Here is a 12832-nt window from a genome sequence, read left to right as displayed (position 1 = left end):
TAAGCTTTCTTGCCATCAGTAAAAATAATTCAATAAATGATACAATTCTGTACTACTGAAGATGTCACCTATGAGAGTTATATCATATTTCAAGGAGGCATGACATGCCCTTTTGAGTAAACTGACCTTATACCTCTTTTTTTTTTTTTTTTTGGTAATATTTTTAATATTTGGCTAGTCCAGCTATAGCAAAAATGACCTGCTGCAAAAAGCACCTAGAAAAATCCAGGTAGTCCATAAATATTTTTATGGTTGATTACTGTTTTGCACACGTAAAGAGGTTGGGAGACACTAATCTAGAGCATACAGAGCCTACACGGTGGTTCTCTATTGTAAGGATGATCATTTATTTTAAAGAAAAACCTTTTAGGTCTGTCCCATCACGTAATATGATGCTGTCCCAATCAGTATCAGTAGCAGAAGCATGTTTGGGTGATTGGGACAAAATAAAAACAGCTTAATTCCAAAAATGGACACAAGATATGACCACTTTTCTACTGACTTTAAAGCAGTAGTTCATCATAATCATATTTCCATCTAAGGTTTGTACAATATATTAGCTATGACAGTTTTATGACCTTATGATTAAAACTAGCTAAAGCTCATGTCATTTTCTTTGCCTCATTCATTTCAAGGTCAGCTTCCTGTTTGAAACCTGCCCCACCCACCTATGTGATGTACACCTAATGACGGTATGCAATTTTGTATATGGGGTTTTACAGCTATGGCTAAGCAAATAAGTTTTTTTTCCCATTCATCAGGTGTGGAAAAAAAACCTGTGTCGTTATACTGTGGCATTTGACCTTAAGTCCCAATCACCCTTAATTCAACCTACTTCCATTTCAATATTATACTTCTACTTCACCACAGTTGAGAGTATAATGTCATTTACAGTTACTTTAAAGGGGGAGTAAGCCCATTTTCAAAGTTAATATATGTTATTTCTATGGTCAAAGACAGTACAAAAACCTTGGTAAACATGAACAACTCTTTCCCAAATCCTAAATCTAGATTTCTAAAACTCAAATGTATCATGATGTCATGTAAAAAGTCTGGAGCTGCCCTATAGACACTGTATTGGAAAATATATTATAAATGACACAGAGTGCAGCAGGAGGAATGTTCTAGGTATATGGGCAGGGCCGGCTCGATACCTTTGGAGGCCCTAAGTGGATCTGGGGGGCCCCCTCATTGTCACAATGTTACCCTTCACATAGCACACACATAATGCACAAATGAGCATGTAAAGACGAAAGTGGGACCTATTAGTAGCAAATTAGAATACAGTAACTACTGTATTGGTCCATGATCCCCTGACCTAATAAATGGTCACTCTCCGGGCCTTTTGCTTGACCTGGTTCTGGCTCTGTATATGGGTACATTTTCTGTTTCAGAGCTGAGAACACAACAATAAAATAAAGCTCATTTGGGTATAAATAAGAAAACAAACTAACAAAATCATACCTGATGACATAGCAACTTTAGGACTTACTTCTCTGGTTTCTGGCTTTGAGAGAAAGTTGCTCATGTTCACTAACATTGATTTAACTTTCCTAGGCCGTGGAAATAACATCCTCGAGTTCCTAATTTAGGTGGTGTTCGGCTTTATAAACTAAGAATTTCCCATTATTCATTCCAAAGTCTTCCTTTATAGCTCTGGATAAAATGATTTTAAATTTTGTTTGGAAAAATGAAAGGGCAAGAGTAAGTTATAAAAGGCTACAAAGTTCTAAAAAGGATGGGGGCTTAAATTTACCAGACTTGCAAAAATATTATTGGGCAACACAGCTCAAAACAATAATGTCATGGATAACAGAAGACACAGATACATTATGGGTGGAAATGGAACAGAACTCTTGCCCAGTACCACTAGGCTACTTACCATTTATGAATTCGAAAGAATGGAAAAAACTGGGCTCAGAAAACATGAAAAATATGGTCTAAAATAAGGAACAAGCTGGGAGTTTCAAACTCAGTATCAAGAGTTACCAAAATTGCAGTAAATCCAGATTTTCACCCATCTAAAACAGACAATGGATTTAAGAAATGGATGAACAAGGGGCTGGTGTACATTGATCAACTTTTTGATGGACAACAAGTATTAAAATCATTTCAACAACTCATTCAAGAATTTAATTTACAAGTTGAAGACCATTACAGATTCCTACAAATTAGACACTATCTTAATAAAAACAAAGAATGGGAAAGTATATTAAAGGAACCCTCTAAGACAGAACAGTTCTTGATAAAATGTGAAGGAGAAAGAATGAAGAAAGGAATTATCTCAAGGTTTTACAGAGCTTTGCAACAAGATCTTAAAAACAAAGATTTATAGAATAAAAGAAAGTGGGAAATTGAACTGAACATACTAATTAGTGAAAATGAATGGGATGAAACTTGTTTGTCTGGTCACAAATTAACAAATAGTCCAAATTGGAGGGAATTTGACTGGAAGATTAAAAACAGGTATTTCAGAACTCCAATTATAACAGCAAAATATGGCGTTTCATCAGCACTATGCTGGAGGGGTTGTGGCCACCAAGGGGACCTGTCCAAAATTGCAGGAGTACTGGGACGATGTTAAAAGGATAATAGAGCAAATTTTGGATATAAAAATAAAACTTGACCCAAAGTTATTTATTTTGAGCATCCCTTCAGGACTCCAAATGGGGAAAAAGAAAACATATTTACTGAGGACCCTGCTTTTAATAGCCAAAAAAACTATTACGGTATTATGGTTGCAGCCACAACCCCCCAACATAAAACAATGGCAACAAAAGGTGAATGAGGTATACAGTACAGGCCAAAAGTTTGGACACACCTTCTCATTCAATGCGTTTTCTTTATTTTCATGACTATTTACATTGTAGATTCTCACTGAAGGCATCAAAACTATGAATGAACACATGTGCAGTTATGTACTTAACAAAAAAAGGTGAAATAACTGAAAACATGTTTTATATTCTAGTTTCTTCAAAATAGCCACCCTTTGCTCTGATTACTGCTTTGCACACTCTTGGCATTCTCTCCATGAGCTTCAAGAGGTAGTCACCTGAAATGGTTTCCACTTCACAGGTGTGCCTTATCAGGGTTAATTAGTGGAATTTCTTGCTTTATCAATGGGGTTGGGACCATCAGTTGTGTTGTGCAGAAGTCAGGTTAATACACAGCCGACAGCCCTATTGGACAACTGTTAAAATTCATATTATGGCAAGAACCAATCAGCTAACTAAAGAAAAATGAGTGGCCATCATTACTTTAAGAAATGAAGGTCAGTCAGTCCGGAAAATTGCAAAAACTTTAAATGTGTCCCCAAGTGGAGTCGCAAAAACCATCAAGCGCTACAACGAAACTGGCACACATGAGGACCGACCCAGGAAAGGAAGACCAAGAGTCACCTCTGCTTCTGAGGATAAGTTCATCCGAGTCACCAGCCTCAGAAATGGCAAGTTAACAGCAGCTCAGATCAGAGACCAGATGAATGCCACACAGAGTTCTAGCAGCAGACCCATCTCTAGAACAACTGTTGAGAGGAGACTGCGCGAATCAGGCCTTCATGGTCAAATAGCTGCTAGGAAACCACTGCTAAGGAGAGGCAACAAGCAGAAGAGATTTGTTTGGGCCAAGAAACACAAGGAATGGACATTAGACCAGTGGAAATCTGTGATTTGGTCTGATGAGTCCAAATTTGAGATCTTTGGTTCCAACCGCCGTGTCTTTGTGAGACGCAGAAAAGGTGAACGGATGGATTCCACATGCCTGGTTCCCACTGTGAAGCATGGAGGAGGAGGTGTGATGGTGTGGGGGTGTTTTGCTGGTGACACTGTTGGGGATTTATTCAAAATTGAAGGCACACTAAACCAGCATGGCTACCACAGCATCCTGCAGCGACATGCCATCCCATCCGGTTTGCCTTTAGTTGGACCATCATTTATTTTTCAACAGGACAATGACCCCAAACACACCTCCAGGCTGTGTAAGGGCTATTTGACCAAGAAGGAGAGTGATGGAGTGCTGCGGCAGATGACCTGGCCTCCACAGTCACCGGACCTGAACCCAATCGAGATGGTTTGGGGTGAGCTGGACCGCAGAGTGAAGGCAAAGGGGCCAACAAGTGCTAAACACCTCTGGGAACTCCTTCAAGACTGTTGGAAAACCATTTCAGGTGACTACCTCTTGAAGCTCATGGAGAGAATGCCAAGAGTGTGCAAAGCAGTAATCAGAGCAAAGGGTGGCTATTTTGAAGAAACTAGAATATAAAACATGTTTTCAGTTATTTCACCTTTTTTTGTTAAGTACATAACTCCACATGTGTTCATTCATAGTTTTGATGCCTTCAGTGAGAATCTACAATGTAAATAGTCATGAAAATAAAGAAAACGCATTGAATGAGAAGGTGTGTCCAAACTTTTGGCCTGTACTGTATATTATGGAAAAGATTACAGCTAAAATTCAGCTGAAAACTGACTTTTTTATGGAAATGTGGTCACCTTGGATGTCAATGCAGAGCTCAAGATTCTTACTAATGTGATGGCATTTGCCACCAAAACTCTGTTCACTGCCAATAATAGGAATGAAAAGAAGGAAAAGGATGGAAGAGAAAAGAAAAAAAAAATATATAATATGTGGTGTTGAGCCAATTCGTTTTTGTGTTGTTTCTTTTTTTTCTTTTTTTCTCTGTTTTTCTTTTTTGCACAACTAAACGATGTGCTATGCTACTAATTTAAAACTCTATGGCCGTAATGCTATCAGTGTAAAATATTACTTTTGAGCCCTGTAACTAAAGTAAGGGAAGGAGAAAAAAAAAAGAAATTGTACGAAAAACATATAATGGTTATATCTTTGTCGCTTGCACGCTTACTGTATATTTAGTTGTTTTGTTTTTTTTTTCATCTTTTGTTTGTGTGTTTGTTTTTTTTAGTACTGGGTATTTGATTTGTTGTATCATTATTTTTTTTTCTTTACTTAAATTCATACAAAGTTAAAGAGAAATGCGAAATGCTTATTTGTGAAAAGACGAATGTATGAACTGCACAGCATAAAATAAAATTAAAAAAAATTAAAAAAAGAATTTCCATGCAAAACTTATGATTCTACATGTGCTGTTATAGATTAAACCAGTGGTTTTCAAACTTTTGTGCCCAAGGTACATTAAAGGGCAAGCCAAAATCTCAAGGCGCACCTGTCTTTAAATCTCATAATTTTTGTATAGGCCCAGTAGTAATGTAATAATAATGTGTGGTATTCACAAAATCCCACAGCACACCTGGATTGGCATCACTGCACACCATTTGAGAACCACTGCATTAAACTACCTAACAGTGTTGGTAATATTAGCACCACCTTGATGGCTACAACAGTAAAATGTTGTTTACACTTTTAACATTTATATATTGAATAATAAAATTTATTTCACTCAAAGTGGTCACTGCATTGAACACAAAAGTACATTCTTATTCTACATAAATTTACTTGAGTAACATTTTAAATGCAGGACTGTTACTTGTAATTGGGAATTGTGCATTGCTATTTGTATTGCTACTTTTACTCAAGTAAAGGATCAGAATACTTCCTCCATCACAGCTTACTGGTAAATAAAGGAGCTGTATGCGGCATTCAGAGCAATAATATGGCAAACAACTATATGCTATGTAGAGATATAGTAGAGTAATGGTGTCCTGAGCAGAGAATCACATCACACTCCCTGTGTGTGTGTGTGTGTGTGTGTGTGTGCTGTAATCTGAGGTTCTCTGGTCTTTGGTGTGGTAGCCGATCCAGCTGCATGTGCACGTTTGGCAAGGCAAGGCTGCTTTATTTGTATAGCAAATTTCATACACTGGGGCAATTCAAATTAGCTTTACAGAGCACTAAAATAAAACATGATAAAATATACAGATTTTTTTTAAAAGAGAAAAGATATAAGAGGTCAAATTAATTACTAAATGATTTGCAATAAAAAAAATCACCATTAAAAATAGCAAAACTGCAGACAATAGGTTCAAGGATAAAAAGATTGTTTAAAATCATTTAAAGCTGTGTTTAAAAATAAGTTTGCAGTCATTACAGGGTGGAGTAGGCAGTGTAAAAAAAGAATGTGTTTAGCTTCGACTTAAAAGTGGTCAGAGTCAGGGTGTGTCTAACATCATCTGGGAGGTTATTCCCAGTTTGTGTTGCATGATAACAAAACACTGCTTCACCATGTTTTGTATTCACCTTTTGGACAGTCAGTAGGTCGGCCCCAGATGTCCCAAGAGTCCTAGAAGGTTCATATGTCACAAGCATGTCAGAGATATATTTGGACGCTGGGCCACAGAGTGATTTACACACAAGTGTAAAGATTTTAAAACCAGTTCTCTGAGTGACAGGTGGCCAGTGTAAGGATTTCAGAGCTGGAGTAATGTGGTCATGTTTCCTAAATTTTGTCTGGACCCCAGCAGTGGCATTTGGAATAAATTGAAGCTGCTGCTTGTTTTGAAAGGCCTACAAACACACCGTTGCAGTAATCTAACCTACTGGAGATAAAGGCATGGGTGAGCCTTTCTTGCTTTGGCATTATTTGTGCATGTGAGTCCCTGTGAGTGTGCCTCATGGGTTGTTAATTGCCACTGCTTTGAACTGCACTCATACAGCAGTTACCCCTGACAATGCCGTCCTGAGACATCATCGAGGAAGCATAGCACCCACCCTCTCGTTTCCCCCCACATTAACACCATCAGATCTGTCAGCGCTGTTCACATTGTTAGCATTAGTAGCCTCTCATACTGCTCCTTTAAAGAAATACTACTCGTAATCTGGTATAGACCTCCATTGTTGCTCTTGTTAAGGGGTGCAAATAAACTTATCTGCATGTGCCATTAATATAATGAACAAACAGCATTAAAACATAGCTGGGAGATTTTCTTTTTAAGAATATTTTTTGGGCATTGTCAACTGTATTTGATAGTTGTAGATGCAGAGGGGAGGCAGCAGAGGCAACAGGCAGAGAGATAACAGGGTGTGACCTGTAATAAAGGTCAACAGCTGGAATGTAACTTGCGACATTAGTTTATGTGGCATGTAAATCATTTGTGATGTGTTGTTTTTATTATCTTACATTGTATTGCTGTTACTGCATAGCTTATATGATCTTCTGCGCGAGATAAATTCCCTCCCTGATTGGAAAATAAAGTTTATTTTTATTGTAACCACTATCAGTAACTGAAACAGAATATCTATGCGATTATTCTTTCGGGGGATTAAATGTAGGATTACACGTTGTGTGTTGTGTCTTGGGTGGTCTGAGATTTCCTGCACACTTACAGTCTAAAGTGGGCAGTAATCAGCCCTCACTTCCTGCCTTTCAATCACCCAACTGTGGTAATACTGTGGTGGTCTTCATGCCAAGCTGCACAGATGGATGAACAGCATACAGAGTACACATGCAGCACTAGCACAAAAATGTAGCCATAATGATATAAAATTTAACCACAGGGCAGCCACACCTAGCACTGTAAGAGTTATGACAGTAGGTTTCAACTGTGTGATTCTGCTTGTCTGAATAATGGATTTAAGCATACATTACCTCATAATATTTTGTTTTGAATATCAATGCAGACTGGGTATCTGCGCTACAGCTTTTGAGGAAATGTCCTGTTTTCACACAGGTCTAGAGGAATGTTATTTTTGGTGTTGAGTTGGTCCAGACCACAGATTTTGAGGGGGAGGGCAGGGAAACTTTAGAGGAAATGGGTGTTGAGAACTCCTCCTATATCTAACTCCACATTCCTCCTCTGCACCCTTCTCTCAAAGTTTTGGAGCTAAAACGGTCTGTGAGGACAAAAAGAGCGCAAAGGGAGGACAGCGACAGCTGGGAAAACGAATCAGAGACGATCACTGAAGGGGACCAACAGCCGCTGAAGCTAAAGGGTGAGAACTTTGTTTGTTTGACTAAACAGAAATGGATTTTCACACACAGCTTAGTATGAGGCAACACTTGTCTAATGAGTTGCAGATCACCAAATATGATTTAATGCTAACAAAACAGCCCTTGATGATATTATTTAAACATTTATGAGGGTGCTTTCCTGATCTGTGCATTCCACAGTGCGTGCAATGTCTGCAGTCATTACTTTTGTTCTGTCTGTGCCAGTCATCTCAAACCCTTATGTAAACCAGATGTAGTAGTATACAATCACACACATGCCTCTCTGAATTGTCCACAATCTAATAGCAACAGTGGTTTTCCCTCTATGGGCAGAGCTGGCTGGGAAAGGCAAACATGTGCAAGAAGAAGAAGAATAGCCTCCCAACTCCTAAAAGTCTTAGTGCACTGTACAGTTGTGGGAAGGTCATTTAGGGAAAAGGGAAAGTCTACACCCAGCACTTGTGTCTGAAAAGGGATTCAGTGATTTGTGAGACCAGGCAGTGGTCTCTCTTTTTGGCCACAAAAACAAAAAACACAGTTTTGATGTTTAGACAAGTTTTTTTTATCAGAAAAACAAAATACATAATGTAGTAGAAAACAGTACACAGCACTTGATCCATGTTTTAGGATAATTCCTTATTTAGTCTGTGTTGTACATAAGTATGCCACAATGCACATTCTGTTTTTATTTATTCTAGTAGTTAGTTACCTAGGGGAACTGAAACCAAAAAGTTTTACTTAATAATGTGATTTCCCCTTTTTGCTCGTGTCCTTAAAAATGTCTTTGCTGGAAAAAGTGAATCAAATCATTGAGTCATCCATCACTTATCCAGAGCTGTTGCCAGTTGACTTAAATCCCTTTTTTACAATAGCTTTTCTTTGGTGTGAATCACTGGGGAATATGTGTGAAAGGGAGAGAAAGAAGGAAAGGGGAGTAAATTTGTAGGTGTTTCATATTGAACCTCAAGTGGAATGACACAGAACAAACAAAAGTTTTTTTGCCCGTATTCTGAAAAAGTCAGTGTTCCTGCTAAGCTGTTTATATGTCTAATGAAAATGAATATTCCACTAATAATACTGTTTGCATGCAGCTGTGTGTACTCCAATTAATGTGCCCTAACGTGTCGTTTATCATGTGAAAATATGAGGAAAGTAGGATGGTTGGAGCTGCTTTTGCATTGGATTTTTTTAAAGTTTCCACAGTTGGCGGACTTGTTGGACCGTGCAAACACAACCTTCCTCTTTTATTCATGTGACCACTTTCTTGTAGAGGTCGTCGTTCATTTAAAAACCTGTAATTGTGCAAGTCTTTCAATATTTAGAAGTAGGTGTGTTTCTTCTTTTGACCAGAAATGTGGGCATTTCTTGTGGGCATGCATCTCTACCCCAGCCTTACACACTGTTGGCTGATTGTTTTGTGTACAACATATCCATGACAACAAACAAGATGGCAAGAGGCCATAAAAATCCCAATTGTGAGGTAATATGAGGAGATATTTTGAATGCACGTGTCCCAAAGAATGCTCCTAAAACCTGAATAGTACCGACATACCCAACGTCTTACTCAGAAAAATGCTTCATCAGAAACAAGGATATATTAGTAATGCATGTAAACACTGTAATCTTTTACACTGTAGGTATAAAGTTTGTACCCAGATTCATAGCTACACCGCAGTATATCATACCGTTGGTAGATAGCAATTTCAGACTCCTTGTTTACAGCGGTTACAGGGAGCTGATGTTGTGATGTGTTCCTCAGGGACTGGACAGGCTCTGGAGACAGAGAGAAACCCCCCTCCCCTGTCTGTTTGGCATGCTCACGGCCTGATAAATGGGCAGAGATCATCAGATGTTGAGTTGCATGATGAAAGCACTCAGTTTCCTCGAGAGGCAGACAGAGAGTCCACTGTTTCAGGCCACTGACATCGGAAATCTGAGGGTCATTTTAATGACATGGATGAAAGGGACAATGGTCAGCGGTGGCAAATGGTGTCTCTTTGACTACAGAGCTGTTTGGTTCCATGTGGAGCAGCCAGTGTTGACGGACAAATGTGTAGGATTTAGGGGAAATTTAATGGCATCTAGAGGTGAGGATTGCACATATGCAGCAAGCTAAAACTTCTCTCAGTTAGAATTCCTTCAGTTTTTGTTGTTCAGGAGGTTTTTACCGGGAGCCGAATTATCCGCAGAGGTCTCTTCCTCTCCAAAATAGGTCATCCTCTAAAATGGACCTGGTGATTAAAACCGGTAAAAACACTGGATAAAGCAGCTTTACATTACAATTACAAATTCTGTGGACATAAACCCGCTCCTAAATGGCTCTTTCTAAGGTAATGAAAGCACAGTAATTCTTATTTTCAGGTGATTATACACTAAAGAAAAGATATTTATTATATATAATTTCCTTTCTGCCAACAGATCCCCCTAAATCCTACACACTGGAAATTTAACACCAGTGGGTTTTACAGACACCATCCTATAATCAAAATGACATCACATGGTTGTTTGTGTGCAGGATACCAGACTCGTCTCTCATCTCCAAGCAGACATGGTCCTCCTGCTCGTATTCCTAGTTGTGCTGCACCTGGTCACCTTGGCCATGCTCCTCATCGCCACCCTGGAGAAGGTGAGACACATCTTAACTTGTGTTGTCATTCTTCTTACAGTATGCCACTGTTAATCCCTTTATGATGCAAATAAAGCCAAACGTAAAAATGCTCTCATATTATCTGATGGTTTTGTGCATGGTGTCATTTTTGTTCTGCCTTTCTTTCTGCAGTCCTGGTGGATATGGGATGATTTAGAAATCACAGACCTCTGGTATAACTGCTTCCACGATAATGCTACAAAGACCTGGTTGTGTGCTGCTACCAATGAAAGCGGTAAATTTTCTAAATATTGGATATAATGCACCTGCCTGAATCTTGTAGTTTTGCACCGTCAGTGTCTTCCACTCATTTTCTGATCTGTTCTCCCAGACTGGCTGCAATCCGTCCAGGCCCTCATGGTCCTCGCTGTGGTCTTCTCCTCCATCTCCTTCCTGGTTTTTCTGGGTCAGCTCTTCACCATGTCCAGAGGAGGACTCTTCTACTTCACAGGACTCTGCCAGGCATTTGCAGGTGTTTGAAGTCTTATTCAATTAAACACATAAAATCCTGACAGCATTTTATAGTTTTGCTTTTTCACAGACTGTTAAAGATATTTAATTTATATAAAATCATGCAGTGTTCTACAATATGATACTTCACATTACTGTGTACTACAGTAGAATACTTCAGGAAACCGTATACAACAGTGGAACTTCTCCATACCATTCATTACAGTAGAGTAATTCATTACTCATGTTTAGATTTAAAGTGGTAAAATTAGCTATATTCTATATTTTTCTCTTCGTTGATAAATCTCACGAAAAGATCAAAACCAACAATGAATTTATCTCATGAACAGGTATTATCTTTGTATCCAATGCCTGAGCGCTGTAGACTCCAATTATTTAATTAAAATCCATCGAAAACACACTAAGCCACAGTGCTGCACAAGGTGACGTCCCCTCAGTACGACAAGCATGGACATTGTTGTTTAATTTTGAGCAACCCCACGTGCACTGCCCTGCTGCTGTAAATACTCACCAGAGTACCAAATGTGTATTTATCTGCAGCTGAAAATACTCCCCCCAAAAATGCACTATTTATTCCTGTTAAAGCAGCATTTCCAACAACCTACAGTGCCAGTCCTGTTTTTAAACATGTTTGTGTCTTCTTTAGGAACCAGTGGGCTTGAGGCTGAGTGCCGCAGACCGCTTAGGGAAGTCAGAAAGAACTGAGAGACTACTTGTTGGTTTTGGTTCTTTTGTTGTGTGATTGGTTGACCAGAAGAAAAATGAAGGACAATGCCACTGTTATGTCTTCAGAACTGATTTTATTTACTATGTAAAATTTACATAAGCATCATTAATAACCTGGAATGTGTAGTTAAGTATGTATACACCATGAATATGTATGACTGGGGTGACATAAGAGAATTTGATCCCAACTTGAATGTGTCACTCTTGCAGGTTTGACGGCCTTTGCTGCTTGCCTCATCTTCACCTTCCACAGAAAGGAGATCTTAAGCGACTCCAGAGATCTGAGCAAAGGACGCTTCGGCTACTGTTTCATCCTGGCTTGGCTGTGTGTCCCTCTCCTCCTGGTCAGTGGAATCCTGTATGTCCACCTGCGCAAGAAACAGTGAGCCAAAACCAGAGAGGATGGAAAGCCTCTTGACAGGAGGGTGACGCGCGTCACTCACATCAATCACTTTTCAATTAACAGAGGAAATAAGAAAGGAAATACCCCTTTTAAAATGATACAAATCTGCTTTACTTCTGACTCAGTATCCACCCTACTGTGCTGCATGGTATGTGAGACATTATGTCATCATGGTGGCATCTCTTTGTGAGGCACGCTGTCACTCAAGACCAGATAAGAAAAACTAAAACAGTCATGCTGTAAGATACAAAGCTCATATTAATGTGTTCCATAAAATATAAGGCAATGAATGCATAACTTGTGCTTGTGTAATTGAATGTTTTTTTGTATTTTGTATATGTTTACTTATTAAAGAAGTTAACACATTGATGGTTGATATGGACTTTACTGAAGAGCATTCCTGTATTTAAAGGGCTTAATCTGTGTAAGGCCTGTTTTTGTTGTACTTTATCTGCAGCACAGTGCAGGTGCAATCCTCTGACATAACACTGTTTGCGAAAGGGTGCGCCATCTTTGTCTTCTAATCACTCATGATCTTGTGGCCCTCACTGTTTACTTTGTTGAAGTATGCTCGCACTATTCTCTACAGAATACTAGAGGAACATGATAATGATCTGATAAACTGGCCGGTCACACTCGTTATATCAGGAGTCACAAACATAGTTTTATCCAAAGGTATTTC

At 38.9% G+C, this 12832-nt stretch overlaps 1 protein-coding gene across 1 annotated transcript; it reads left to right on the top strand.

Annotated features, from left to right (window-relative positions):
* The first annotated feature begins 673 nt into the window (after window positions 1–673).
* emp3a (epithelial membrane protein 3a (MAM blood group)) lies at window positions 674–12519 on the top strand. Its single transcript, XM_078169334.1, has 6 exons — window positions 674–692; window positions 7789–7905; window positions 10419–10529; window positions 10683–10785; window positions 10882–11022; window positions 11958–12519. The coding sequence occupies exons 3-6, from the start codon at window positions 10452–10454 to the stop codon at window positions 12131–12133; spliced, it is 498 nt and encodes a 165-aa protein (XP_078025460.1). The 5' UTR covers window positions 674–692; window positions 7789–7905; window positions 10419–10451; the 3' UTR covers window positions 12134–12519.
* The last annotated feature ends 313 nt before the right edge of the window (window positions 12520–12832 follow it).

The sequence above is a fragment of the Epinephelus lanceolatus genome, chromosome 1 (assembly GCF_041903045.1).
Source record: "Epinephelus lanceolatus isolate andai-2023 chromosome 1, ASM4190304v1, whole genome shotgun sequence".
In the NCBI taxonomy this organism is placed as follows: Eukaryota; Metazoa; Chordata; class Actinopteri; order Perciformes; family Serranidae; genus Epinephelus; species Epinephelus lanceolatus.
The sequence above is the reverse complement of the archived record's forward strand: the minus strand, read 5'-3'. Positions and strand labels throughout refer to the sequence as shown.